At 40.7% G+C, this 26,540-nt stretch overlaps 1 protein-coding gene and 1 long non-coding RNA gene across 2 annotated transcripts; both read right to left on the reverse strand.

The window, feature by feature from the left end:
- Positions 1–9,276: 9,276 nt before the first annotated feature.
- Positions 9,277–17,092, reverse strand: LOC121694440 (glycerophosphocholine cholinephosphodiesterase ENPP6-like). Its single transcript, XM_042074611.1, has 8 exons — positions 16,786–17,092; positions 16,056–16,235; positions 15,488–15,599; positions 15,076–15,217; positions 14,466–14,636; positions 14,171–14,308; positions 13,659–13,773; positions 9,277–9,682 (listed from the first exon to the last, which is right to left on the reverse strand). Exons 1-8 carry the CDS (start codon positions 17,009–17,011, stop codon positions 9,462–9,464), a joined length of 1,305 nt encoding a protein of 434 aa, XP_041930545.1. The 5' UTR covers positions 17,012–17,092; the 3' UTR covers positions 9,277–9,461.
- Positions 17,093–18,725: 1,633 nt separating this feature from the next.
- LOC121694442 lies at positions 18,726–23,338 on the reverse strand. Its single transcript, XR_006025757.1, has 4 exons — positions 23,072–23,338; positions 20,425–20,492; positions 20,065–20,239; positions 18,726–19,687 (listed from the first exon to the last, which is right to left on the reverse strand). It is a non-coding gene; the product is annotated as an uncharacterized LOC121694442 (long non-coding RNA).
- Between the last annotated feature and the right edge of the window lie 3,202 nt (positions 23,339–26,540).

Raw genomic sequence — 26,540 nt, forward strand, 5'->3', positions numbered from 1 at the left:
TATTCTCGGAGGTTCATTGAGGGTAGTCCTCATTTCCAGTGAAGCCAAGATTACAGTACAATGAAATAACAAGAGATATAGTAGAGTAATTGTGGTAAACAAGAACATTATAGAGGAGAAAGGGAAAAATAAAAAAATATAAAATATTAATAATAAAATAACAATAATAAAATAACATTTACTTAAAAAGATACAATTTGACATAGGAAGGTTTGTGATGACAGATTTTAATTCATTATAGGAAAGTAGAGAGTTAATTTTCATGTTACATTGAAGATTATTCCAGGACACCATAACAAAAGGCCGACTTTCCCAACTCAGAATGGAATTAGGACCTGAGCTTGAGTCATTTGATCTGGTCCAAACAAGAATTCCAAACAAGCATGTTTGAAATATAACCTGATAATTTCCCAACAGTACCTTTGTAAATAAACAGATACCAATGATTATGTCTCCTCTCTGTCAAAGATGACCAACCCATATAAAATGGTATTTGACATTTTCAACTAATAGTAAGCACAATCCTATTTTGATAGCCCATTTATCTGCCAGGAGTACCTGCAGATGCCGGTAATACAACTCCTTTAAGCTGTTATCTGCCCATACTGATGTTGTACCGCTAATATTGTGCATCCCTAACTGGAATACAGTACCATTATGTCTCAATACTGATACGCCAGGTTCTTGTCCTGTCACTTAACTGTGACACCCAAAGTTTACTACAGTATATCACTCACATGCACACATCTAGTGCCAACTGCACCCAGTACACACACACACACACACACACACACAGAGAAAGAGAGACAGAGAGAGAGAGAGAGACTAAAACTTCTCACCATGATCATATCACTGAGATTCCGCATGGCGCAATCCAGATAATCAACCGTTTCTGCAGTCTCATTTGACTGGGGCCCAAATAAATGATCCGTCTAGATCCACCTTGTCATAAAACACGGCAGCCATGTCAGCTTGGCCATCACTAAAGGAAGCAAAGGAGCCAGTTCAGCAACAGCAATGTGTTATCAGTGTCCACAATCATGCACATTTGCCATACTCCTTTTATTCATTAATGATAGATTTTATTGAACTCCAGGGGATGTTCAGTGACTTGAACATTTTATTCTATCAATCCCCTGTGGGGGATTACTTTATCCTTGTGTTGTTTTTGCTTTGATACTTGTGTTTCTGTAAGATCTTACACTTTTGAATGGACTCTTCTATTAAAGCTTAAGCTAGCTTGTAATGTTCCTTATAATTAATACTTCTATTGCCTTTTGATTCTATTACCATTCATCCTTTGGAGACCAACCACTTTTAGGGCCATAGCGATCTAAAATGCAGCGCATATTCTTAACTTGAAACAACGTTTATTCCTATGTGGATTTTTTACCATGCCAATCTCTTTTATGGTGTAATGTGCCCAGGGGTGTGGCAATTAACGACCTAAAGTGGGGTCTAGCGCGTGATCTAAAAACGTTATGCCACTGACCAAGAAAATACTGATGCATTGTTTGAAGTTTCACTGATTGCTGTTAAAGGGAATGGCAGATGTCATTTCCATTGGTTTAAAGGATGTTATGCCCAAAACACACCCATGACTGATTAAGAAACATAAGACCAACCTTTCTGTGCCAGGCGCCGACGTTTGATAACAAAACCACACCCAATGTGGACTGGACAAACCCCAAAATTTGTTTAAGCTCTTCGTCAGTGAACATACGTTTTAGATTGCCAAAATATAGCCCTTTGTCTCTGAATCCTGATTGCCTGAAGCGTATACCTCTCTACAGAGATTAATAAACTATAATGAGAAAGACAACCTTATCTCAGACTCTCAGTATTTATAACTTTAAGCTAAATTTCTTCCAGTTGTTTAGAGTTTTCTTTTGTCTTCAAAAGACAAGAATACTGATTGACCAGTGACTGGATGTTCCAAACAGGTGTCTTTATATTACTAAACTATACACATTCACTCCACTCAGACAATCTTCATTTTACTAATTGTGAGACCACAACCAACAATTGGCTGGACCGGTGTTGATTTCAGCAGAGACTTTCTAATGAGGAGACACAGCACTCAAAAAATCCTCCATGGAAATGCATGGGCTAGTTGTCTACACATATCCCACCCCTTCCTCAGCAAAACGTTGACATGTGAATACATTGAGCCAATTATGTGGTGTGTTTTGAAGATATCTTGCCAATCATGTCTTGTGAACTCGCCGCTGAAGGATGATTGAAGATTGGTGTCCTGAAGGATGCCCGATGAGTGCCCAAAAAGCGTTGCTATATGGCCGCCTAGTGGAGGGACTTGCCTAAAAGGACTTTGATTTAAGTCACTCACTTTAAGGGGGGTGAATATTTACTTACTTATTATTTATTATTTTACTATATTTTTAATTAACTAGGCTAACATTACTTTGTAGAAATCTACTTTCATTTTAACATTAAAGAGAGTCTTTTTGTAAACTCTTGTAGAAAAAGGCCAAATTAAATGAACAAATGTTCAATTTATAAAAGCAACTAGAAAATGTAATTCTGAGGAATTACCCATGCGCGAAAATGCAAAACATATGATAATATACAGTGTTAAAACAGATTGGTTTTGCTTAGGTAGACATGGTTGTTGCAATGCTAAATAAAGCTGTTATGATGGTTGCTATAGGGTAATCATGTTGGTTGTTATGGAAATAGATATATATGCAGTTGGCAGGTGTTATAGGTGATGACAACTGAAAGTTGGAATGTCTAAACAGTTAAATAGTTGGATAGTTTAAATAGTTCAATTATTTAATAGTGAATTATTGTAGTGAGGACTTTTATTTTTAAACATTTGTAGGCAGAGGAAACATTTGGTGGGAGTCAAAGTTGATGACAACTGACAGTTGGAATGACTGAATAGTTAAATAGTTGGATAGTTTAAATAGTTAAATAAGTTAATAGTGAATTATTGTAGTGAGGACTTTTATTTTAAAACAGTTGTGGGCAGAGGAAACAGTTGAACAGGATCCATAGTCTTAAGAGAGCCAGTCTTAAAGCCTGAGACAGAGTAAACAATTTAAAAGTTGATGTAGATAGTGTAATGGATGTTGATAGACAGAAAGTTGAATGGATGTTGATAGGCAGATTGTTTAATGGATCTTGATAGATAGTTTAATGGGTGGATGAGTGAATGGTTTGAAGAAGATAGATGGATAGAAAGTTGGATGGAATGTGCCTAGCCTTGTAAAATGGAGAGAGACAGAGAGAGTTGGCCTAATTGAGTTGATAGAGGTTGATATAGTTGATACAGGTGCAATCAGCTGTTGATACAGGTGCAATCAGTTTAATTGGCTCTTTGATGGGCCTAGTTGAGCTGCTGACCGTGCAGGTGCAAATAATTTTAATTAGCCCATTGTAATGTCATAGTGCCAATGCAAAGTCAACGGGGAAAATAAGCTTGTTTTTTGTTAATATCTTAAGTGTAAAGTTTACAAAAGTGAAAAATACATTGCTCAAGTGTCCTTTTCAAGACCTACGTTACAAAGTTTGAACAAAGTTTCTACATTAAACGGTTGAAGCTGAATTAGACGCAGACACACATCCTCTACATACGTACTTACAGCACACTGCCCCCACCTACCCACACACACACTACACACACACAGTCACTGCTCCACTCCCCTCCCGCCCACACACACATCTTCACTGTCATCACTCACATACATCATACATACAGTACTCTGCTTGCAATAGTAAGTCCCTTCACCATACTTGCACTGCCCCCCCCCCTCTCCCCTACATACACAGCAAATTATTTCATCAGGAAGCTTCTCCAACACACATCCCCAACATACTTACAGCACATTGCCCACCCCCCCCCCACCCAATACACAGCACATTGTCTCATGAGGAAGCTTCTCCAACACACATATTGCACACTGCCCTCTCCCCACATACACAGAACACTATCCCATCTCCCTTGTCATCCCCCCAACACACACACCAAGACCCTCGGCAGTTGGGTTAGCCCCTTGAGCCTTGGATCTGCCCAAGGTTTCTTCCTTAGTAAGGGAGTTTTTCCTTGCCCCTGTTGCTCTTGGGTGCTCCTTGTTGGTGCCCCCCCCCCCTTCTTATGCAGCCCTTGCCACTTAATCTACTAAACACCTCTTCTACTGCACTTTTTACCCCCCCCCCCCCCCCATAAATGCACAAATAGGCTGACACCAGACATAATTTTACTGCATTTCTTACATCCAGTAACTATATGCATGTGACAATAAACTTCCTTGTATCCTTGTATCAAAGTCAAGGGGGAAAATAAGCTTGTTTTTTGTTAATATCTCAAAAAGTGTAAAGTTTACAAAAGTGAAAAATACATTGCTCAAGTGTCCTTTTCAAGACCTACGTTACAAAGTTTGAACGGAGTTTCTACATTAAACGGTTGAAGCTGAATTAGACGCAGAAATTTGGTGGGAAAGTATCCAAAAGTATTATGACAAAAAGCTTGAGAATGCCTTATTTGTTTTGTGTAGAGAAAAATATGAGCAAATATGAGTTACGATATAATTTTTAAAAAAAAGTATAACGTAAAAAAAAAAAAGATATTCATCATTGTCACATTACAGATTGGATCAGTTGAACCAGGATAGAAGAACACAGTACTTTAGCATGTTAAGGGCATGTTCCATGGCATCTGTCAAGTTCTTCTCAGTTACATATTGCTTGTACGGTTCACAGAAGTATGGTTCCTTTCCTAGAATCTCAACGTCACACTGAAACATAATTTTCATACCCCACATAAAGACATAGACTTGTCAAAGAGATGTGATTACTCTGGGAATGTTTGTAACAGTATACATATAAACTCATTTTCACATAATGACAGCAATGGGCTTAATATAGGCTTCAAACTTTATATAGATAGATAGATAGATAGATACTTTATTGATCCCCAAGGAGAAATTCAAGGGTCTCAGTAGCATACAGACATTACACACAACATGCACTTACAGCAGAAATGGTAAACATAAGTATAAGTATAAACATATAACTAAACTCCACTGTACAATAAAGACAGTAGAAGATAAGAAAGATAAGAAAACTAACAAAACTAAATACTAAATACACTATATAAGTTAAAGGAATTATCCGGAGTAAAATGCACTTTAGATCAATTTACAGATGATTGGGAGTACATACGTTGAATTGACATCAAAATCATGTCATTCGGATGTGTTTTGAGAAAGTTCGATTTTACCGTTTTTAGTCAAAACTCGTTAGCGTGGAAGTGAGAAGGGCATATTATTTTGCCGCTACAAAACGCTATTTTTATACCTCTTCTACAGTTCCAAACAACATTACACTTACGTGGTAGTGAGTAGAGGGGTCCCTAAAGCCAAACCGAAGTATCCCGAGGTCTTTATGTGGTCGGATAGAGAGTCCAGAATGAATTTCATCAAGCCAGTACCTTTCCGGAAATGTTGCCATCTTTGCTGCCATCTTTGCTGCCATCTTTAGGGGGAAGTCCGTAGGAGTCGATTGCCAAGTGTGGAGTAACACGCTCTGGAAATTCACAATTTCGTCGCCGTTTTAAAAAAAAAAAACATAGTCCAGTATTTCTTTTGAAATTGAAATGAAGTTGTATGGACTGGACTATGTTTTTTAAACGGCGACGAAATTGTGAACTCAACTCCTACGGACTTTCCCCTAAAGATGGCTGTGCCCAGCCCAGAGGTGCCCGCTCCTGTGCCCGCAGCAGAGTCCGCTCCTGTGCCCGCAGCCCAGTCGCCCGACGCCACGCCTGCAGCCGAGTCTCCCGACGCCGCGCCGGCAGCCGAGTCTCCCGACGCCGCGCCGGCAGCCCAGCCTTTGCCTGTCTGTCCAGCCCCACTTCAGCCTGAGCCGGATCCGCTTCCCTCTGACTTTCTGGCCCCGCCTCTGCCTGAGTCGGTTCCGCCTCCCTCTGACTCTCCGGCCCCGCCTCTGCCCGAGCCCTTCTCTGTTCCTGTCTCTCCTGAGTGGTCTGTCCCTGTCCCCGTCTCTGTTCCCGTCACTGTGCCCGTCTCTGTCTCTGTCTGTGTCTCTGTCCCAGTCACCATCCTAGTCACCATTCCAGTCACCGTCCCTGTTACTGTCCCCGTCACCATCCCAGTCACTGTTCCTGTCACTGTCTTTGTTCCTGTCCCTTCCCCTGCCCCTGTGTCTAAGTCTGTCGTGTCTGAGTCTGTTGTGTCTGAGTCTGTCATGTCTGAGTCTGTCATGTCTGAGTCTGTCGTCCCTGAGTCTGACGTCCTGCCCGAGTCAGTCCAGTCTTTGTCTGTTTGTTCCCTGTCTGAGTCTGCCCCGTGGTCACAGTCTGTATGACCAGTCCCTCCGTCCAGGCCCCCTCCGCCCACCCTGGTTGGACTTTTCAGGGGACGCCAGGAGGCGTCCGTAGAGGGGGGGTACTGTCAGGATCTGGCCCGGACTGTTGGAGTTTGTGCCACCCTGGTGGCCATTTTGTGTATTGTCCTGTGTTTGTTTTTGCCTGTTCCCCATGTGCTTTGTGCTACCTGCCTGTCATCTGTCTTTGTCTCCGTCCCATCTCCTTATTTGGTCTGTGCTTCCTGTCTTGTTTGTTTTCCCTCCATTTCTGCCTCCTCACCTGTTCCCTGTTATTGTCTCGTTGGTTTCGTCCAGTCCTCTGTCTCTCTGTTAATTGCTCTGTGTATTTCTACCCTCCTCTCTCTGTTTCCTCCTTGTCTAGCCCAAGTCCTGTTTGTTGTAAGTAAGTCTAATTGTTAAGTTTGTGTTAAAATAAATCGTGTTTTGTCTAATTCTGCCTATTGGAGTCTTGCACTTGGGTCCTCCTGCACAACCCTGACAAATACTTATTACAACTTAATCATGATGGGACACTTTGTCTTTGCTTGTACTCTAATCTCAGCCGTGATGAATCATGTCTCCACCAGCAGAGCTCAGTGCACTGACCTGGCCAGTAACACATGTAGACCCTCTTGCCCAGCAGAGCTCAGTGCACTGACCTGGCCAGTAGTACATGATGTAGACCCTCTTGCCCAGCAGAGCTCAGTGCACTGACCTGGCCAGTAATACATGTAGACCCTCTTGCCCAGTTTCTCCATGGTCACCCAGATTGGCTCTGCTCTGTCCCACCACAGAGACAAGTTGCTATATTGGAATAATTCGTCGCCAATAATGAATTCCATATTCGAGTCCATGTCCCATATCTTGTTCGAAGTCATCTGGTGCACTTCAGTGTATCAGCCTGGTGAAATAAAAGACATGGAAGCTCCTGGGTATAAATTAGTGCTCTATCATGATGGTCTAAAGCGCAGTCTAAAGTCTACAGTGCCTATAAAAAGTATTCAGCCCCATGCTAAAGTTGACTAAAAAGAGGGATAAAAAAATCATCTTTTGCAAATGGATCTTAATGCCTTAATTAAAAGAAATGATCAAGTGCTTTGAGCAGCTGATCCAGCAGCACATCCTAGCCAGCCTCCCACCCACCATTGATCCACACCAGTTTGCATAGAGCAAGAAGGTCTATAAGATGCCATCAGCACTGCTCTCCACAGTGCACTGTCCCACCTTGAACACCAGGGGAGCTATGTGAGGATGCTCTTTGTAGACTTCAGCTCTGCATTTAAGAATTTCTACTACAACCTCCTCTCCACAACCATTCACCATGTTCATGTTTGTAACAATACTTATTACAACTTAGGCCTAACTATCTAGATTCCTAATGAAAGGTTCTTCATATACAGTAATTTATTTAAGAAATATAAACCAATAAACCTATAAAATAAACTACATTGTGAGCAGTTTATACTTGCAGTCCCCGTTCAAACATGCTATTCCTGTAGAAACCCCATAGTCCTTTGCATGCCTGTAAGTAGGCATGCTTTAAAAATAAGATGATATGGAAAAGCATCATTCCAGCTAAGCATTCAGTAATGATCATTGAATATTACATTATAATACATTATCATTTAATAAATGTGCAGTGAGCTGAATTTAGGCATGGCTGCATGTGACAGGTTTTACAGATTAAAATGATAAGCCTAACAGGAATTTTGACTTAAGGCTATGTTTATTGTTAAAGGAACCGTATGTAAGAAATGTATTTTAATTAATCATAAAATGGCCCTGGTATGTCACTAGACATTAAGAAATCATGTTCATTTCAAATACTTATATCACTGACAACAGTAGTCCGGCCAGGATATTGTCATTTTAAAAAGTGAAGTTGCAGCCCTCAACTGATGTTGATGTTGTGTTTTGTCATGTCATGTTGTGTTTTGGCCTGATGCGCCACCTTCCACCTATGTACTAATCACAAAGTTAGTAGTGTTTCGGCATCCGGGTTGGCAACCTCGAATCAGGGGGGAGGGGGAGGGGATACAGTAATTTGAAAGTGATTGCAGTACCAGTTTTGGCCACAATTTTACATATGGTTCCTTTAAGCCTATACTGTATATTGAATAACTTTATGATAGATAAGACAAACCATTTTTTTTGGAATGATGCATCATCATATGAAATTTGCAACAATGTGACTTAGAAACAGTCTCTGGTAGGCAGCATAAGTGACATCTTGCTCTGTGTGTCAATCGTTGTCTATAGCTGTGTGGCATTCTGAAATTTCCTTAAATTCGGGACCATTAGCATATCGCTCGTTTTAATTCGGGACCTTGCAGACCTTGGGCTATTCCAATTGTCAGTTTATTGCACATCAGGTTTTTGTCGTTTTGAATGACACTGCATACTCGTGTTTGTTGGCGTGTTGTTGCAAAATCCGCAGAATCATTTTATGCAAGCAAACTGCATACAGGGAGCCTTACGTAATTGTTGATGTCGGAAATGATAATCATCCAAACATCTTGCATTTTTCAGTGCTGCCAAAACTCCGCTACCCCTTTGGTCCCACGCGCTGTGCTGTGTAAGATGGGTAGTAGAGCAGAGATAGCCAATGTGTGCTCCTTTATATTTAACGTTACATGCATTAGGCCTAATCCAAACAATGTCAAACTTGGCACTGCATATAGTCTAGCGAGTGTTTGGGAATGAAAGTTTAGGTTGCTCACATTTATTTCGTGTAGACTTTTTATGGTCTTAATGCAACATTTTACAGAGCAGCTGACAGGGCCACCAAGGACTGCGAGCGAGGTTGATGTGGACCCTTGAGACCAATATACCATAAAAATGTCTTTATCTTCGGTGCCACGGATCAGGTAGTTATTTAGGAAAAACTGCATTTTTTGGGTTTCAGGGCCTCCAGGGACCAAACAATTTTTTTCCGTAAAAGTCTAGTGGGGCTACATACCCACCAAATTTCATGTGCCCCGGTGTTTCGGTGTCCCGTGTATCGTTGACCCAAAATTCAGGAAGTAGATGCACATTGCATTCTTTTCAGGCTCGTTTACTATTGTCAGTGTGGCATTGAGGTAAATGCAGGTAAAACGTAATGGGGATGGATTTCAGTAAGGTGACACATGTACACATATAAACAGTCCTATCAAGACCAGGAGACAGCTGTGCTGGGTTACAAGGACCGCTGTACTGGACGGCTCTCTCAGCATGGCCCTCACGCGGTCGAATGAGCCGTTATTGGGGAGCGGCTCAATCCCCAGGGTATGACACATGACGTTATAGGCATCTACGGATCTGATTGGTCCAGCAGTGAAGTTGCTTTTGAAATCTGTTGAACAAAAAAAATGAATTATCAACTTGACAAACACAACTATTGGTCTTATTTTTAATTTTGCAAGCTAAAAAAGGTGCTGACTTCATGGTTCATTTTATGGTTTTATGGGATCCTATTTTTAAGATTACTGTGACCCCTTAACCATTACTCTGGCTAAGGAGGCAACCTAAGGACCTGACTAGAACATACTGTAGTGATCCCCACAGTGGAAGAAGGTTACATTAGTTAATGCATGGTTAGGGGCCACCAGCAATGCTATCATAGATCACCAGTGGGCCTGTGATGGTCGCCATAGCGGCCACACACCGAACGCACTAACGCTCCCTTTTTCATTAAATCTTCTGTTGATTTTTCATAATTATATGCTCACACATTTTGATGTTTACATGTCTACATTCACGCACCCTCTACGTTTAGCAACACTACGTGGCAACCAAGTAAAAACGCAACACATAGACTTTTGATTTCATACAACATACAGACTTTATTGCTTAGTTCAATAGTACGTGATTGTGTGGTTGAGTGCACGCAACTTATCAATTGTGTTCTGTTGTTAATTAGCTTAAGTTTGTTATTTAATGCATTTTGTTGATTTACCATGTATCATGTTTGTGGCGTTCCTGTTTGAGTGCGGCCGACTCCGGGATAAAGGTGTTTAAGTCGTGATTCACTCGGATCTTTCACCCGTGTCTTTAAATTAACCCATGAGTCGCGAGTCTCTAGTATCATTAACTCGGAGTCCTACTACAATTCAATCTAAAACGATAAACAGCGCCACACACAAACCTCTTGCAACATTAGCTAGCCTCCTAGCCCTAGCCATCGTAGCTGCCAAAAATGTAACAATTTCGTAGGCAACCACAACTCCACAAATTAACTCAAGCGACTGAGTGAGCAGGCAGTCCGAGATAACTGGTTAACTTCCCGCAGAGCCAGAAACATTGCAGACTCACAGACCACGAGACTCAGATTGGAGCGGCTGAGTAGCAATCCGGGTTAGTCGGATCAGCCGGCCGGTTAGGCTACGTTGAGTACGAGTCAGTCGAATCAGCCGGGCGGTCGGTTACGTTGTTATGAGTGCGAGTCAGCCGAATCAGCCGGCTACGTTATCATGAGTGGATCTTTAGAGCAGCGAGTAGCCTAACTCCTCGTCAAGGTGAAAAACAAATCCACAACAAAAGCCATGCTTTCACTTCTGAAATAACATATGTTCTGCACGCATAGCCTACTATAAAATGCAATTAGGTCGCAAAGACAGTCCGAAACATTGCAAGCTCTGTATGGAGTTGCTTGAGTAGGCTACCTGAGTCAGTCGGATCACCCCGGCGGGCCGGTTACGTTATCTTCTTATGAGTGCGAGTCAGCCGAATTAGCCGGCTACGTTGTCATGAGTGGATCTTTAGAGGGGCGAGTAACTCCTCGTCAAGGTGAAAAGCAAATCCACAACAAAAGCCATGCTTTCACTTCTGAAATAACATATGTTCTGCACGCATAGCCTACTTTTAAATGCAATTAGGTCGCGAAGACAGTCCGAAACATTGTAAGCTTTGTATGGAGTTGCTTGAGTAGGCTAGCCTACCTGGGTCATTTGGATCAGCCGGGCGGACCGGTTACGTTATGTTGTTATGAGTGCGAGTCAGTCGAATCAGCCGGCTACATGAGTGGATCTGTAGACGAGCGAGTAGCCTAGTTTCTACTCGTGTCAAGGTGATAATAATAATAGGCCTAATGAGAATAGTAGTAGTAGTAGTAGTAGTAATAATAATAACAATAATAATAATTTATTCACTGCAGGGCATTTCTACGTTCCTGTATCTATGTACATTGAAAGTCAATTGCTTAGGCTAGGTTAAGACAATAAACAAACAGTCTGGCTCAAACTGCTTTCTTTCCCGTGAGTGGGTGGAGGTTTTGATGCTATTATATTAGGCTATTTTATATTATATTATATTATATTATATTATATTATATTAGGCTACCTAACAGTATAGCCATGATTAATAGTAATATTAGTTGCCTAGTATTAGCAGCCAACCAGGAGAGCAAAACTCTAAAGGCTAAATGCAAGTGCTGCAAAAACCTGGTTTCAAATCATGGAGGATCCACATCCAACATGAGAAGGCACTTAACGAAATGAAGCACCCCACGGCACTGCTTGAACGTAGGACTGAATTTCTTTGCGATTTAGCAATACTGACTCAAGTGACTCAAGTGACTCGTTCAACCCGGATCAGTTTAGTGAGTGACTCAGAATAACCCGGATCCTTAAAAGGAATCGAGTTTGACAGGCCTACTCCATAGACAGTAAAAGAAATGGACCAACAGACTCCGTCGTTTTCAATGGGAGGGCACTGAGTCAAATAGAACGATTTTTCAGTTGGTCCCCCCAGTACTGCGCAGACTCACACTTAACTTCATGACGTTAGCCATCGAACTGAATCTTGTAACTCATATGATAGATACACAGAAATTCTTCTCACACTTCCTTCGCCTTCAAAGTCATCAAAGTTAAACATTTATTTATGTATTATTATCATTCTCACCAAGTCGTGTTAATGTTGAAGCTACCATACATGATCATCTTCAAAAACAGTCATGCTAAAACAAAACAAAAAAGTTATAGCCTTGAAGCTAATCTTCTTTCCACTTTTCCGACCTACGGTCAATCCATCGAAAACCTCTGAAATGATTAGTGCCGTTTTTAAAAAAAAATTAGGTTTACTTTTTTTATTATTATTAGGTTGCCTCTGTGTAATGCTTTACCTTAACATACGGTCGTGTATGCTAGGTTTTGCTCATAGATATATCTATGGGTTTTGCTTATGAGTTACCGTCATAGACAGTAAGGTGGACTGAGCTTCTTATCCAAACAATACGGTTATCTCCCTACGGCGCGAAAGAGAGATTACGTCAAAGCTAGCTTCCCTCCAACCGAACAAGCTAACTATTCTTCTTACGGATAACCAACGTTACGGACGAGGTAATGGAGTCTGTTTTGCCTTTGTAGTGTTTATGTAGATTACACAGAAGCTACAATATCGGCACAGGATATATGTTATATGAAGTTATGGTATTTCAAAAAAATCCTAGAATGAATGGACTTCTATGGGAGTTAGCAGAGAGGTGGTCCCTCCAGCCTACGTCGATTCTTCTACTTCCGGGAATTCGCCTGCCCCCTTGGCCTACTCCGGGGGCTGAGTGCGTCATGGTATTTGGTCCGGGCGGACTTCCTGACTGTCAAGACGGAGCGGCAAGTTCCACTGGTTTAAATGATCTATGGCCACATCCATTTCACGTCTTTGCCCTGGGGGAAGGAGAAGCCTTTCGTGTTTATTGACTGGAGCTTTCTGGTTGGATTCTTTTGTGTTTACGCCCAGATGTCTTTGTCTAGTTTCTTTATTGCTAGCATTATGTGTGGTTATCTTTTTGAATGTTTTGGTAATGTCTGAAAGTTAATTGATTTTGTGGTGTTCCCCTTTTAGTTATTCATGGTCTGTCCAGTCTGTATTTAAGTTCCCCTTTGTCTCCTTTTGTCAGTTCTTGCTGTGTTCATGTCGGAGGTTTGCATCGGAGGTTAATGTTTATTCTGTTTGGATACCCTTATTTTGGGGCACAGAAATGTATTTAAAAAAGTAATTTATTGATTTTTGGTAATAAAACTTTTGCGGAATTTGCAATCCTGGCTCCCTGTGTCGACTGCTCGACCCCTCACAGGGCCGCATACCACTAGTTGAAAACCCTTGTGCTTGCACAACATTCTTTGCATTGGTTTTCACCAACTTTGCTGTTGGCTTTGTACTTTACTAAAGCATCAAAAGAGAACTGTATATCTTCCTTATTATGATATGGGTTTATGCTGAGAGAGTGACAAAAAGGAATGTAACTAATCTTGTGAAGTGAAGTGCTGTGAAGAGAAGTGAACTTTTTAGAAAAGCAATGTCAACATGGGTTTCAGACTCCAGTCCCTTACCTGGCCCTTTTGCTACAAAGAACCCTCTCATCTCAACAAGTTCATTGTCGTAGCCATGTGCTCCATATTTCCTGCCTCCCGTGGCATTTGGCTGGAAAGGCAGGGCTGATATGGTCTGAAAAAAAGTAACTTAATGAGCAAAAATATACTGAATTCAAGTAAGAAGACAGAAAAGTGTTGTAAAATGCTAACTCTATTGTATAATTTTGACTACACCTAAATGTGTGAATAGAGAGAGTCCCAACCATGACGATAATACAGCATATGCAAACAAACAAGCAACTTTAACTTGCAATCAAAACCAGTTTTGCACCTGACCTAATTATCATAGTTAAATAGTTTTGATTAACATAACTGGGCGTATACACACACACACACACAGTTAGAACAGTGCTGAGTTGAGCCTGTTTCTCCACTTTGATAAGTAGTGAAGTATGAGGACAGAAATCAGGACAGTTAACTAATTAGTTAAATTACATGAACACTCAGACAACTCTACAATAATAACTTACAGGAGTGATGATCCAGCCTGGTTTGGCTACAAGGGTCAGAGTTGAAACAAACATCCCCTCCTTGTAATGAAATCGATCAGGGATGTCACTTATGCGGTAGGTTGTCATATTTTCCACAGCACTAAGAGCAGTGAATATCTGGGGTGAGGGGAGGTCAGTATCCATATGAATTTTATGGACATAAAAATAGCAGATAGAAAATGGTTGTAGGAAACAGAAAAACAAATATTCATTGTTCACACCTTTCTGTCATCATGAGTTGTAAATGAGAATACAGCCAAAAAGAGGATCTCACCTCTTCCAACTTTTCTTGTTTGGGCCACAGGCTCACGACAGGACCAATGTCCAGCACCTTGATGACATCGGACAGGTTGATGTGTTTGTCCAGCTCAATGAGGTTTGTGATCTCAGACATGCCGTGATCAGAGAACATGACGATGTTCAAGACTTTGCTCATGTTTTTTGCCTGCAACACAACCCCCAATATGCATTAGTGCATGTGTCAGTTTAGCTTCTTTCATTTTTACATCTTGCTTAAATCTGTATCAATCTGAAATCATTTCAGTATTGTTGTGTAGATGTGTCAGAATACAAGGATATGTGACTGGAATTAAGGATGCATGATATTGGATATCTGCTGATATTTCCAAACTCATTTTGGACAATTGCCAATGTTGATACATGTGTGCTGTTCCTGTTCTAGAATTAAATATTTGCTCTTATTGTGATGGTCTGTTTGTTGCTGCAGGCACGTTGCCTTTAATTCTACTCAAGATATATACTTGATGTATACATGTAACTTTAACAATCCTAATTTGATAGCCAATTAATGTATCTGCTGATGCTGATATTGTACCAATAATACTGTGCATTCATAACTGGGATACACAATATGGGATTCTCACCATGACCCTTTGGTTGAGAAATTGCATGGCGCCATCCAGACCAAGAACTGTTCCTGTGGTCTCAAGTGACTGGGGCCCAAAGAAATGACCCACTGCGTCAACCCTCTCATAATACACGGCAGCCATGTCAGTTTGGCCATCACTAAAGCAAACACACGAGCCAGTTCAGCAACATTTTCAGGCTGATAGGAATTACTGCATGCTACATAGTAGCAAACTCTGTCTGCCAGCCTGCCATGTGAAATCATGTGGACACTGATAAGCTATCATACCCAAAAGTATAATGACAATAAGTTTAAGAATGCCTTTTTTGTTTTGCATGGAATGTGGAATAAGTGGAATGTAAAAAATAATATTCAGTATATTGTCACATTAAAGATTGGATCAGATAAACCAGGATAGAACACAGTACTTTAGCGCGTCAAGGGCACGTTCCATGGCATCTGTCAAGTTCCCTTCATTTGCGTTTGGTTGGTACGGTTCACAGAGAGATGGTCTCACTCCTAGAATCTCGACTTCACACCCTGAAACATAATTTTCATACCCCACATAAAGACATGCAAGTGCTAAGGATTTGTTAAAGAGATGTGATTACACTGGGAATGTTTATAACAATACTTATTACAACTTAATTATGATGGGACACTTTGCCTGTACTCTAATCTCAGCCGTGATGAATCATGTCTCCACCAGCAGAGCTCAGTGCACTGACCTGGCCAGTAGTACATGTAGACCCTTTTGCCCAGCAGAGCTCAGTGCACTGACCTGGCCAGTAGTACATGTAGACCCTTTTGCCCAGCAGAGCTCAGTGCACTGACCTGGCCAGTAACACATGTAGACCCTTTTGCCCAGCAGAGCTCAGTGCACTGACCTGGCCAGTAGTACATGTAGACCCTCTTGCCCAGCAGAGCTCAGTGCACTGACCTGGCCAGTAGTACATGATGTAGACCCTTTTGCCCAGCAGAGCTCAGTGCACTGACCTGGCCAGTAGTACATGTAGACCCTCTTGCCCAGTTTCTCCATGGTCACCCAGATCGGCTCCGATCCATTCCACCACAGAGGCAAGCGGCTGTCTGCGTTGCCACCAATCAGGAATTCCGTATTTGAGTCCATGTCCCACATGTAGTTGCCAGTCATCTGGTGCACTTCAGTGTTCCGGCCTGATGAAAGGGAAAATATGAAAGCTCTGAGGCATGACTCAATGTTTGTTTTTATTTGCTTAAAATAGCTTTTGTGTAAATGGATTAGTTGTCTTGAACGCAGCCACATAACAGGTTTCCATTGACTTGTACTGTGTTTAATACATACTACCGGTAACATCAATGGATGTCTGACACAAAACAGGGCATAGGCATTTTTGACATTACATCAAAACAGTTGTTACTTCACAATCTGTTGCTATTCCTAGGTCATTTTCAATGTTTTGAAGATATTTTTAAAAAGCACACAGCACCTTTATTTCTTCACCTCGTAGAATACAGTAATTTCCTGTGTATTAGCCGCATTGTGTATAAACTGCTGTACAGTGTTTTATGCCAATTGAAATAAAACATGACATGTATTTGACATACATTGTATTAACCGCACCCAACTGCAGTGCCCAATAGACTAATAAATCAGAATCAGATTAGTGATTTTATCATAAAGAATGATGAAAAAAGATATGCATTCCCAAGTATAGGTAACAGGAAATTATGGAATAGTTCTTACCTGTCATGAGTGAGTAGTAGTTTGGATAAGACAGACTGGGGAACTCTGGAGTCATGTAATCCACTTTCACTCCATTTTCCACAATCTGTCGGAACCCAGGAAAATTGTCCAGATTATTGAGGTAGTCAAAACGGAGTCCATCAATTAGAAAAACTAAAAGTTTGCCACTGGCATTGTAGGAGCTTATGATGCTTAGTAAGATAACAGCAATGCAGGTGTATGTCATGGTGTCCAAAAGTAAAGGCTTTGACTACAGCGACAAGTGACTGACATTTATATTCAGAGTCTGTCTGTAGGGTTGAGTTGTCATGTTTCCTCTTTAAACAGGTCGAGTAGGTGGAGTCAATGACTGATACACACTGTAAGAAAATTTCCCGTAAAAAAACAGGAATCAACTGGCAGCAGAGTTTCCAGGAAGTTCCTGTTATTTAACGGTGCCCTGGTTTAACATTAAGTTAATGTAAAACAGGGCTTGAAAACAAAATTATTTTTCAAACGTTCCGTTCCGAACGGTTCAGATAGGCCTATGTTTAACGTTTTCGTTCTTGCATGCGTTCCGCCACCAACATATCGGTCCTGAACCGGTTCGGAACGCAAAATATCGTTCGTTCTTAAAGTTCCGGCAGTGTTTGGCGGGCCTATCAAGTCTATTTTTGTGGACTTTACCTTAGAATAGACGTAGGCTACTCATTATTTCCCCTTGATTTAGCCTATACCGTAGCTATGGCCAAAAATAATAAATCACAGGCGGCATCCAAAAACATTCAGATGGGCTATCCATCCCATAGCCTACAGACTTACTGTAGGCCTAACCTATGCCTATAAATAATGTCTTATCAAAAATATTTCTGGATACGTGCTAAACTCCTTACCTGGTTGTAGCCTTTTGGAGTTTTATCCATATGGAGATCTTCAAAGGCTTGCGCTATAATTCCAACCCTGTTTATAAACGAACCTGTCTGTTGCTGACAATGCCTATCTCAAATTTCCTGTTTAACTCTTCTAGGCTACATAGAATAGGCTATAATTGCGCAAACATTTCAAATCCCGACTTTAAAACGACAAGGCGTGGACAGGCAAAATAGGCTATTACGCATAGGCTACAAACAATTTCCAAATCAGTTTCAGTAGCCTACGCCAGTGTTTCTCAAACTTTTACAGACCAAGGACCACTTAACCGTTAGAAAAAACCTCACGGACCACATAGCTAATAGACACAATAGGCCTACTCACTGAACCCACCTTGCTTATTGTCTTTGCACCTTGCTTATTGTGTCAGAGGATTCATATGATTTAAATTGGCATAGCTTACATAGGCAGTATTGCAGAACTTTGGATTTACATACAAGTTGGTTCAATATTGCAAACAACGCATCTATATTATTTTTTACAACAGCTCGCGGACCACTTGGGATAGCTTGCGGACCACACTTTGAGAAACACTGGCCTACGCTACGAGCTGGCCTAAGATCCGAAGTGGCAGACGGATAGGTTACACTACAACAGCAAGACAAAATATACCCATTTGGACCAAAGGTCCATTTATTCGTTTTTTTTATTTCAAACTGCAGAAATCAAATTATTAAGCTGTTATATAGAGAACGAAAAAAAAAACCGTTATTAACCGGTTTTGTGGATTTCAGAATAACGTTTCTGTTCCGGAACAGTTGAAGACCATTTTGTTTTCGTTTCCGTTTCCGCTCCTTGTAAAATTCCGTAAAATTCCGTTCGTTTTCGTTTTTCGTTTTCGTTCCTTGAACCGGTTCGGAGCCCTGATGTAAAATAACAACATTAATTTCCTGTAAATTAACAGGAAACAACTGGCAGGACTTCCAGGAGCTTCCCGTTGTTTAACGGCAGACTACCATAACATTAAATTCCTGTTAAGTATATAACATCATTTTCATGTTGGGTAACAAGAAAAAAATGTGATCTTCACGTTAGTTACACAACAGGTCTTTAATTTTTTACAATTACAGGAAACAAGTTCCATATATTGAGTTCATCCACTCTCAAATCAACATTTTAAAGATAAAAATCATTTTTTTCACATCAGTTACTTATTTGTAGTTTAACAGATATTTTATTTCACAGCACTTACTTGACAGTCTAACAGTAAAGTAATCTTTGAAAGATGAAGGGACATGAAGCAAGATAATAGTAAATAGTAATTCAGGAACATGTAGACTGACTATAATCGTATTTCAGGATCAGGGAATAAGACACAGAAGAATTATCATGGAAAATAAAAACATCGCATTAGGCTCGTGTATCATGTATGAATGTAAAATGTAGATACATAGTAGTATTTTGAAAATCGGATTTCAAAGGATATAGGATACAGAGGAATTACAATGGAAAACAAATACATTGCATTAGGCCCCTTTAAAATGTAGACACGCTATCTAGTAGTATTTTGAAAATCGTATTTCAAAAAACAAGGAATAAGGTACAGAAGAATTATCATGAAAAACAAAAACATCGCATTAGGCTCGTGTATCACGTATGAATGTAAAATGTAGACACGTGATCTAGTTGTATTTCAAAAATCGGAAATAAGGTACAAAAGAATTATCATGGAAAATAAAAACATTGCATTAGGCTTGTGTATCACATATGTATGTAAAATGTAGACATGTTATCTAAAGTAGTACTATTTCAAAATCAAATAAGATACAGAATAATCATCACAGATATTTATCAATTATCAATATCATTGCATCGCATTGGCCTTGTGTACATGTGAGAATGAATAAACTGACAGATTATGTCCAGAAGAATTTAAAGTAAGAGATGAGTATAAATGATAATCAGGGAGGGAATCAAGTAACATTCATGAGAAATCAAGTAACATTCACTTTACTTATTAGTGATTGTTCTTAGGCTTCTTCTGGGCCTTTTTCTGTGAGAGAGAGAGAGAGAGAGAGAGAGAGAGAGTTACAAAAACTGATAGGGTACACTAGGATTCATGTAGAGGAAAATTGTGCCAAAGTGAATGAATCGGATGTGAATTTGTAATGTTAACACACTTTCTCACAATGAAATTAACTGACATTTATTACTTACTGTAACTGCATTTATATTTGATTTAATCAGTTGTATAAAGTAGAAGTATAGTGTTATGTGGTTATTACAGCAGTACTATGCATGATTGCTCTCTTCAGAGGGTGTAATCCTGCATAGTAGTGCTTATAACTACATAGTAGACTACTACACAACCCCCCCAATACATACCACACATAAAACAAACTCTGGTTCGAAAGTGTGACATGAACTTACCTCTGGAAGAATTCAAGGGTGCACGCTGCCTCCTCCTGACATTGCAGATTCAGAATATAGAAGGTGGAGAAACATGTCGCAATCCCTGTTAGAAATGTGGCGAGGTTGGACCCTTCACAAACGATTAAGGATTCAATGCTGACCATCCACTTTTGATGATTACCTTGTCGTTCACCTGAAAAAAAGAATTTATCATATTAAATTTAAGAGATCCACATGTCAACTATGATTAGATTCCTTTTAGGATTTTGTCCAAACAAAATTCAATACAGAAAAAAAAAAAAACATTTAGTGTTCAAAAGTTGATTTAAATATGTATATGTTGATCATTATTACTCTAGTGAATGAAAACAAACATACCTAGTAATATCAGGCGAGGCGTCACAGGTAGGCTTGGAAGACTCAACATCAGCTACAGTCGCACATCCCTTAGCAAAAGAAAAGAAAGGCACTGAACAACTCTTCATGTGTGTGTGTGTGTGAGTGAGAAAGTGAATGTAATCTCTGTGAGTGTGTTGTGTGTGTGTGTGTGTAAGGAGTGAGTGAATGTGAGTTGTCTGCAAGGTGAGTATGAAAGGTGTGTGTGTGTGTGTATGTGTGTCTGCCGTTGAATGATTAAAAGTGATGAGGCGGGTGTGATCAGATGTTTGTGTGAGGAATGTGTGTATGTGTGTGCAAAGTGAGGGTGCTTGCTTTTGAAATGGTCTGTCTTATCAAAACCACATTGTTTATGGTTTCTATATATGTGTGTCTAAAGACCTAGATAGATAGATACTTTATTGATCCCCAGGGGAAATTCAAGACCTGCATGTCTCTTTAATTTGGCAATCTGGAACACAGCATGGAAGGTCTATATTGGGTATATTGTCATGAATTTAGGTATGGCTCACATAAATAGACGCAGTGGACGCAGTTCAGCATTCAATACCATAATACCACAACAACTCATCAGCAAACTGGACAAGCTAGGATTCAGTACCTCCCTCTGCAACTGGCTGCTGGATTTCCTGTTGCAGAGACCACAAGCAGTACGTGTCGGGGACAACACCTCAAGCACTCTGACCCTGAGCACGGGGGCCCCTCAAGGGTGTGTGCTCAGCCCCCTGCTCTTCACACTGCTAACACATGACTGTACAACCACTCACAGCTCCAACCATCTGGTGAAGTTTGCGGACGACACAACACTGGTGGGCCTCATCACTAAGGGCGATGAGGCTCACTACAGAGAAGAAGTAGACCTGCTGGCTAAATGGTGCAAAGACAACAACCTCCTGCTAAATGTCAGCAAGACCAAGGAAATTGTTGTCAACTTTCAGAGAGGCCACAAACAACTGCCACCACTGTCCATCGACGGAGATGCTGTGGAGAGAGTGAGCAGCACAAAATTTCTGGGGGTGCACATCAGCGACGACCTCTCCTGGACCACCAACACAGCATCACTGGCGAAGAAAGCCCAGCAGCGCCTCTACTTCTTGCGCAAATTGAAGAAGGCAAGTGCCACGCCTCCTGTCATGACTACATTCTACAGAGGGACCATCGAGAGCATCGTCTCCAGCAGCATCACAGTGTGGGGCGGAAGCTGCACAGATCAGAACAGGAAGACCCTCCAGCGCACTGTTAACACAGCTAAGAGGATCATTGGAGCACCACTCCCCTCCCTGCAGGACATTTACACCACCCGCCTCACCCGCAAAGCACTAATGATTGTCAAGGATACAACCCACCCTGCACACGAACTGTTCAGCCTCCTGCCCTCTGGAAAGCGGTACAGGAGCCTCCGCTCCCGCACCACCAGACTGGCAAGTAGCTTCATCCACCAAGCAATCAGGATGCTGAACACTCTACCCACTCTCCCATCACTGACAGCCCCCCCCACCCACCAGCCAACCAGGAACCTAGGAAACTAGGATCCTGTCTACCAACCCCGCCCCCCCCCCCCCCAACACCGCCATGTGGAACTGCACTGTGACTGCGCAGCCAAACGTGTTGCTGCTTCACATCAAGCCTGATATACTTGAATTACTGCATACTGCATATCAATGTAAATATACAGGTCACACAAGCACAAGTTTAAACTTCATGTAACTGTTAAGACTATAGACATATACAACACAACTACCTCTATTTTTTTTTTTTTTTTTTTTTTTTTTTTTTTTATATATATGTCCTATATTTCTATTTTGATACATACATGTTCTATATTTCAGTCTTGCACTTTAATTTAATGTTTATTGTCTATGGCTATGTCCATAGTATGTCTATGTCTGTATTTAAAGCATGTCTATGTCTGCATGGGAAAGTAAGAAACGAAATTTCAATTCTTTGTATGACCAGTGCATGTAAAGAAATTGACAATAAAAGCCGACTTGACTTGACTTGACTTGGACTGATGCCCACATATATGACATGTAAACATCTTTCTGTTGCATGCCGCTAGCTCAAATGAACTCAGGAGGAATACCATACACGTGTCATGCAACCACCTCTGCTATGGAAAGCTAGCTAGGCTACTAACTAGCATTAGCTTTCTAAACTGTCAACTGAAGGACTTAACACAACTTTTAGTAATTACCAGCACGGGCGAAATCCATGCATACAAGTAAACACTGAAAGCAGTAGTCACACTACACTGATCCGTTTGTGCCATATTGTTTATTTGGCCACTGGTTTATTAAACTGATGATGCTAAGCAGACTTAGCTAGCAAACAGTGTTATAGCAGTAAATCACGCGAGTTAAACTTTAAAAAACTACGCATACCCTACTCATACCAATACTTTTAGATGGCTTCAGATTGCAATGGAGAAACGTAAAATTTGATCAACAAGTGATAACGATAACGCATGGCTTAAGGGCGAAAGCGTGGGTTTGGCTAGCTGAATAGCACTGCTACTAACTTCGTTTCAGCAGGGTAACATTCAGAGATGTTGTATTATACAACTTGTATAAACATGACCAGTGTGCTTTCAAACGTTGTATTTCTGGTCAAAGATGACAGATAAACTCACCTTATTGTGTTGATGGGTTTGGGTATGATTCCAACGTATTGTCTTCTCTCAGCAGACAGCTTCCCATCACCAGCTCGAAGGTAACGTTAATAGATAACGGGAAGTACGTGTGTTCCAGAATAAACATTACGGGCGTGGTAAATAACAGTGTTGGAGCCTGATTTTACACATTTGTCTTACTAATGACTGGAAAGTCCTGTTTATTGAAGGAAACAGGTGAATAATGTTGGAATCTGGGTGTAAATTTACAGAAACTTTTTACAGTGCACACACACACGTTGATCCCCATTCTGACGTTTATTAGTTTGGCCCCCTGCCCGTTTGTATCTTAGCTCATTTTTGTTCATTGAAATATGAATCTGGCTATTCTCAGTGCACTTAAAGGCTACATTTCCCTCAGCCACCAGAATGGTGGGCCACTCAACAATCAGAGGGGATGACACTACAGTGGCAGTGGTAGAACTAGAGCAAGCAATAAAACATAGTAGCAGCAATGGCAGAGAATATCAAAAAATTGCTGTGGGAAGAATGTGTCCATTAAACAGCACAAGTAAATACACTGTTTCCTTCATGCCAGTGTGGTTTATCAACAGCAGGGGTACCGTTAGGGGTGGGGAGTTAAGACGGTTCTAAGGGCCCCCAGAGAACGCACACATGTATTATCATCAAATATGCTGAGTAATGTAACCCACCTAAAGGTTCTGGAGCACTTGAGAGCACCTGATTGGAATAGAACATACTCCATGTCAACAGATGAAACACAGTTTTCATCTGGAAATTAATAGTTTAATCGGACTGTCTCCTTCATGCCAGTGTGATTTGGTATCAGTATGCGCACAGCTGAAATCATACAGCAAAAGTATATACATTGTTATCAGTATGCACACTGCTGAATTTATAGAGCCAAAATAAATACATTGTTTCCTTCATGCCAATGTGGTTTATTATCAGTTTGCAAAGGTTATTGACAAAGTAGGAAGTAACGTTAGGAATCCCTGAATCCCTACAAAAGTGATAGAGATCCCTTGCGTAAGTCTGAATCTCTGATGTGAAACTTCTTTGCACATTTCTTCAATCAGCAATCATTCAGTATCCATAAGAGATACCGTGTCTGTTATGTGTTGCTATCTTCAAGTAGGCTAGGATCTAAGGCACATTTAGAAAAGAGGACTGTATTGCAGATTTGGTGAAGGAAATAGTACAAAAGGTGGGTTTACATGGACAGTTTCTTTTTCATAGTCAAAGTTTTTCCAGCAAAGTTCTGGCAACAATGAGAAATTTGCCACCACACTTTGTAATAGCAAATTTCCAGTGAACTTCTGGTGACAGTGCTACCAGTAGGCCACGGCCGCTACCAGGGGGCAGCCGTGGCCTACTGGTTAACGCTTCAGACGGCTGAAGTACCCTTGAGCAAGGCACCTAACCCCTCACTGCTCCCCGAGCGCCGCTGTTGTTGCAGGCAGCTCACTGCGCCGGGATTAGTGTGTGCTTCACCTCACTGTGTGTTCACTGTTTGCTGAGTGTGTTTTACTAATTCACGGATTGGTATAAATGCAGAGACCCTCACGGGATCAAAAGAGTATATATACTTATACTTATACCACCACGCGCATCACGCACTGTGCGTAGGGCACCAAGGGGCGTCGGGGGCACCAACACTTAGCCAATAAATAGTAGCTTTACTTCAAACTGTTTTTCATTCTTCCGAACGTCAACAGTGTCAAAATGCAGCAACAACATGTTACATGCAATGATGATATGGGTCCTCTCAATCTCCACTATCCAGCAGAACTAATTTCAACGTTATGCTACTCCATTTACAGTTTTTTTCAACTGCTTACACACTAAATCTTTGCTTGTCACACAATTTTCTAAACATGTCCTCCAAACATCATAAGCCCACACCAAATCTGCAAAACCATACACTAATTCTCAGTGTTTGACTGTTTGACAATTGACTAAAACACATTTTGCAAAACACCACACACAATTTTCTACCTAACACACAAAAATCTAACAGGAAGTAACTTGATTTCGTTTTTCAAACACAACCTATCAAAATGCCTCACTTATTCACCAGTGCTTCACTTTTTCTCCTCACATGTGTAAACACTCATTACTTTACTGAACACCATCCAATCATTGCCTTTGTATAGGCCTATGAATAGATATACTCTATATGTAGATATGGACCCTTTCAATCCTAAAGGATTTCCGGTTGAAATGTTCAGAACCAATGCAGATACTTTGAAAAGAAAATTACAGTAATCCGACTTTAGCTTACAGTAATATTCTACAAAAGTTGACTTTACTGTATGTAAAACTGGTCTTTTTTTCTCTATTTTTGTTTCTCTCCAGGTTACCATTAGCTCGATACAATTGTCTAAAGACCTATGAATACATACCCCCCCCCCCCCCCCACACACACACACACACAAACACTTTTCTTTGGGAAAAGCAAAGTAATTTGATAGTAGTCAGTCATTTCTGTCTTACAGTAGGCAAAATCAGCTTTTTCATAACTCCATGTACATCTGATGGTCATTGTATTTTGCTTTGCTTTGTTCTTGTTGGCTGTAAAATACTGTATTCACAACAGCAAATTATTATTTGGGAAAAATCACTATTTTTGGTTTCAATATTGCTTGCATTTTTACTGTGTATTTCAACTTTTCTCTGTAGATACCGCAACTTTCACTCTTGTATGGAAATACATAAAGCCTATATAAGACAGAAGAGCATTAGGTTTTGAGCAACAATGTGTACATAATTTATCCAAAATGTCAAATTATGACAAAAGTGTTTGTAATGTGAGGCGAATGTTTGGTTTAAAGATATGTTTGCGACATTTTGATTGTTGTGTGTCATTTTGCAGGACATTTGAGGCATTTTGCATTTTGTGTGAGCAATTGTTGGTTTTGTGTGTGGAGTTTTGAAAAATAGACACAGAGTTTTGAAAATGTGTGTAAACAGTTGTAAAAAACAGGTCCCAGCTGCCTTGTCATTTGTTGATAATTGCTTTCTCCTTTTTGATATGAGAAACTTGTTCCCCAACAGAAAATGTCTAGATGGCATCATGTCATGACACGCTTCCATTTACAAAGCAATATGAAAGTAATTGTGGTGAATAATTACTTAATATTAATCTTAGACTAGCAAACTTCAGGAAAACTCAGGAATCAGGTTTATTCTGTTACAAGCACAGAGGGTACAAAAAAATGGTCTGGGGTCTATGTAGCCTAGGCCATGGCACAGGGCCATGGCCTGGATCACCCTCTCTCTCTCTTCTTCAGTTCCCCATATAGTTCTAATCTTCTTCCAAGTCTGACAAACATTGCAGTTTAGTTACTTTTGAATGCTTTAAACAAAGGAAGAATTTTGGCGCCAAAACAAGCCCACTTGGTTGGTTCTCCACTTGGCATCAGACACACCTACAGTACTCACACCCACTTCTATCTGAATAGCATGA

Source organism: Alosa sapidissima, chromosome 20 (genome assembly GCF_018492685.1).
Source record: "Alosa sapidissima isolate fAloSap1 chromosome 20, fAloSap1.pri, whole genome shotgun sequence".
Classification (NCBI taxonomy): domain Eukaryota; kingdom Metazoa; phylum Chordata; class Actinopteri; order Clupeiformes; family Clupeidae; genus Alosa; species Alosa sapidissima.

Coding starts and splice junctions, on each gene's coding strand:
- LOC121694440 (XM_042074611.1), bottom strand. CDS start 17,011: ATGACATACACCTGCATTGCTGTTATCTTACTAAGCATCATAAGCTCC. Junction 15,218..15,487: donor CGTGCCCTTGACGCGCTAAA/GTACTGTGTTCT, acceptor TGTTTGCTTTAG/TGATGGCCAAACTGACATGG. Junction 13,774..14,170: donor CAGGCTGGATCATCACTCCT/GTAAGTTATTAT, acceptor ACTTTTTTTCAG/ACCATATCAGCCCTGCCTTT.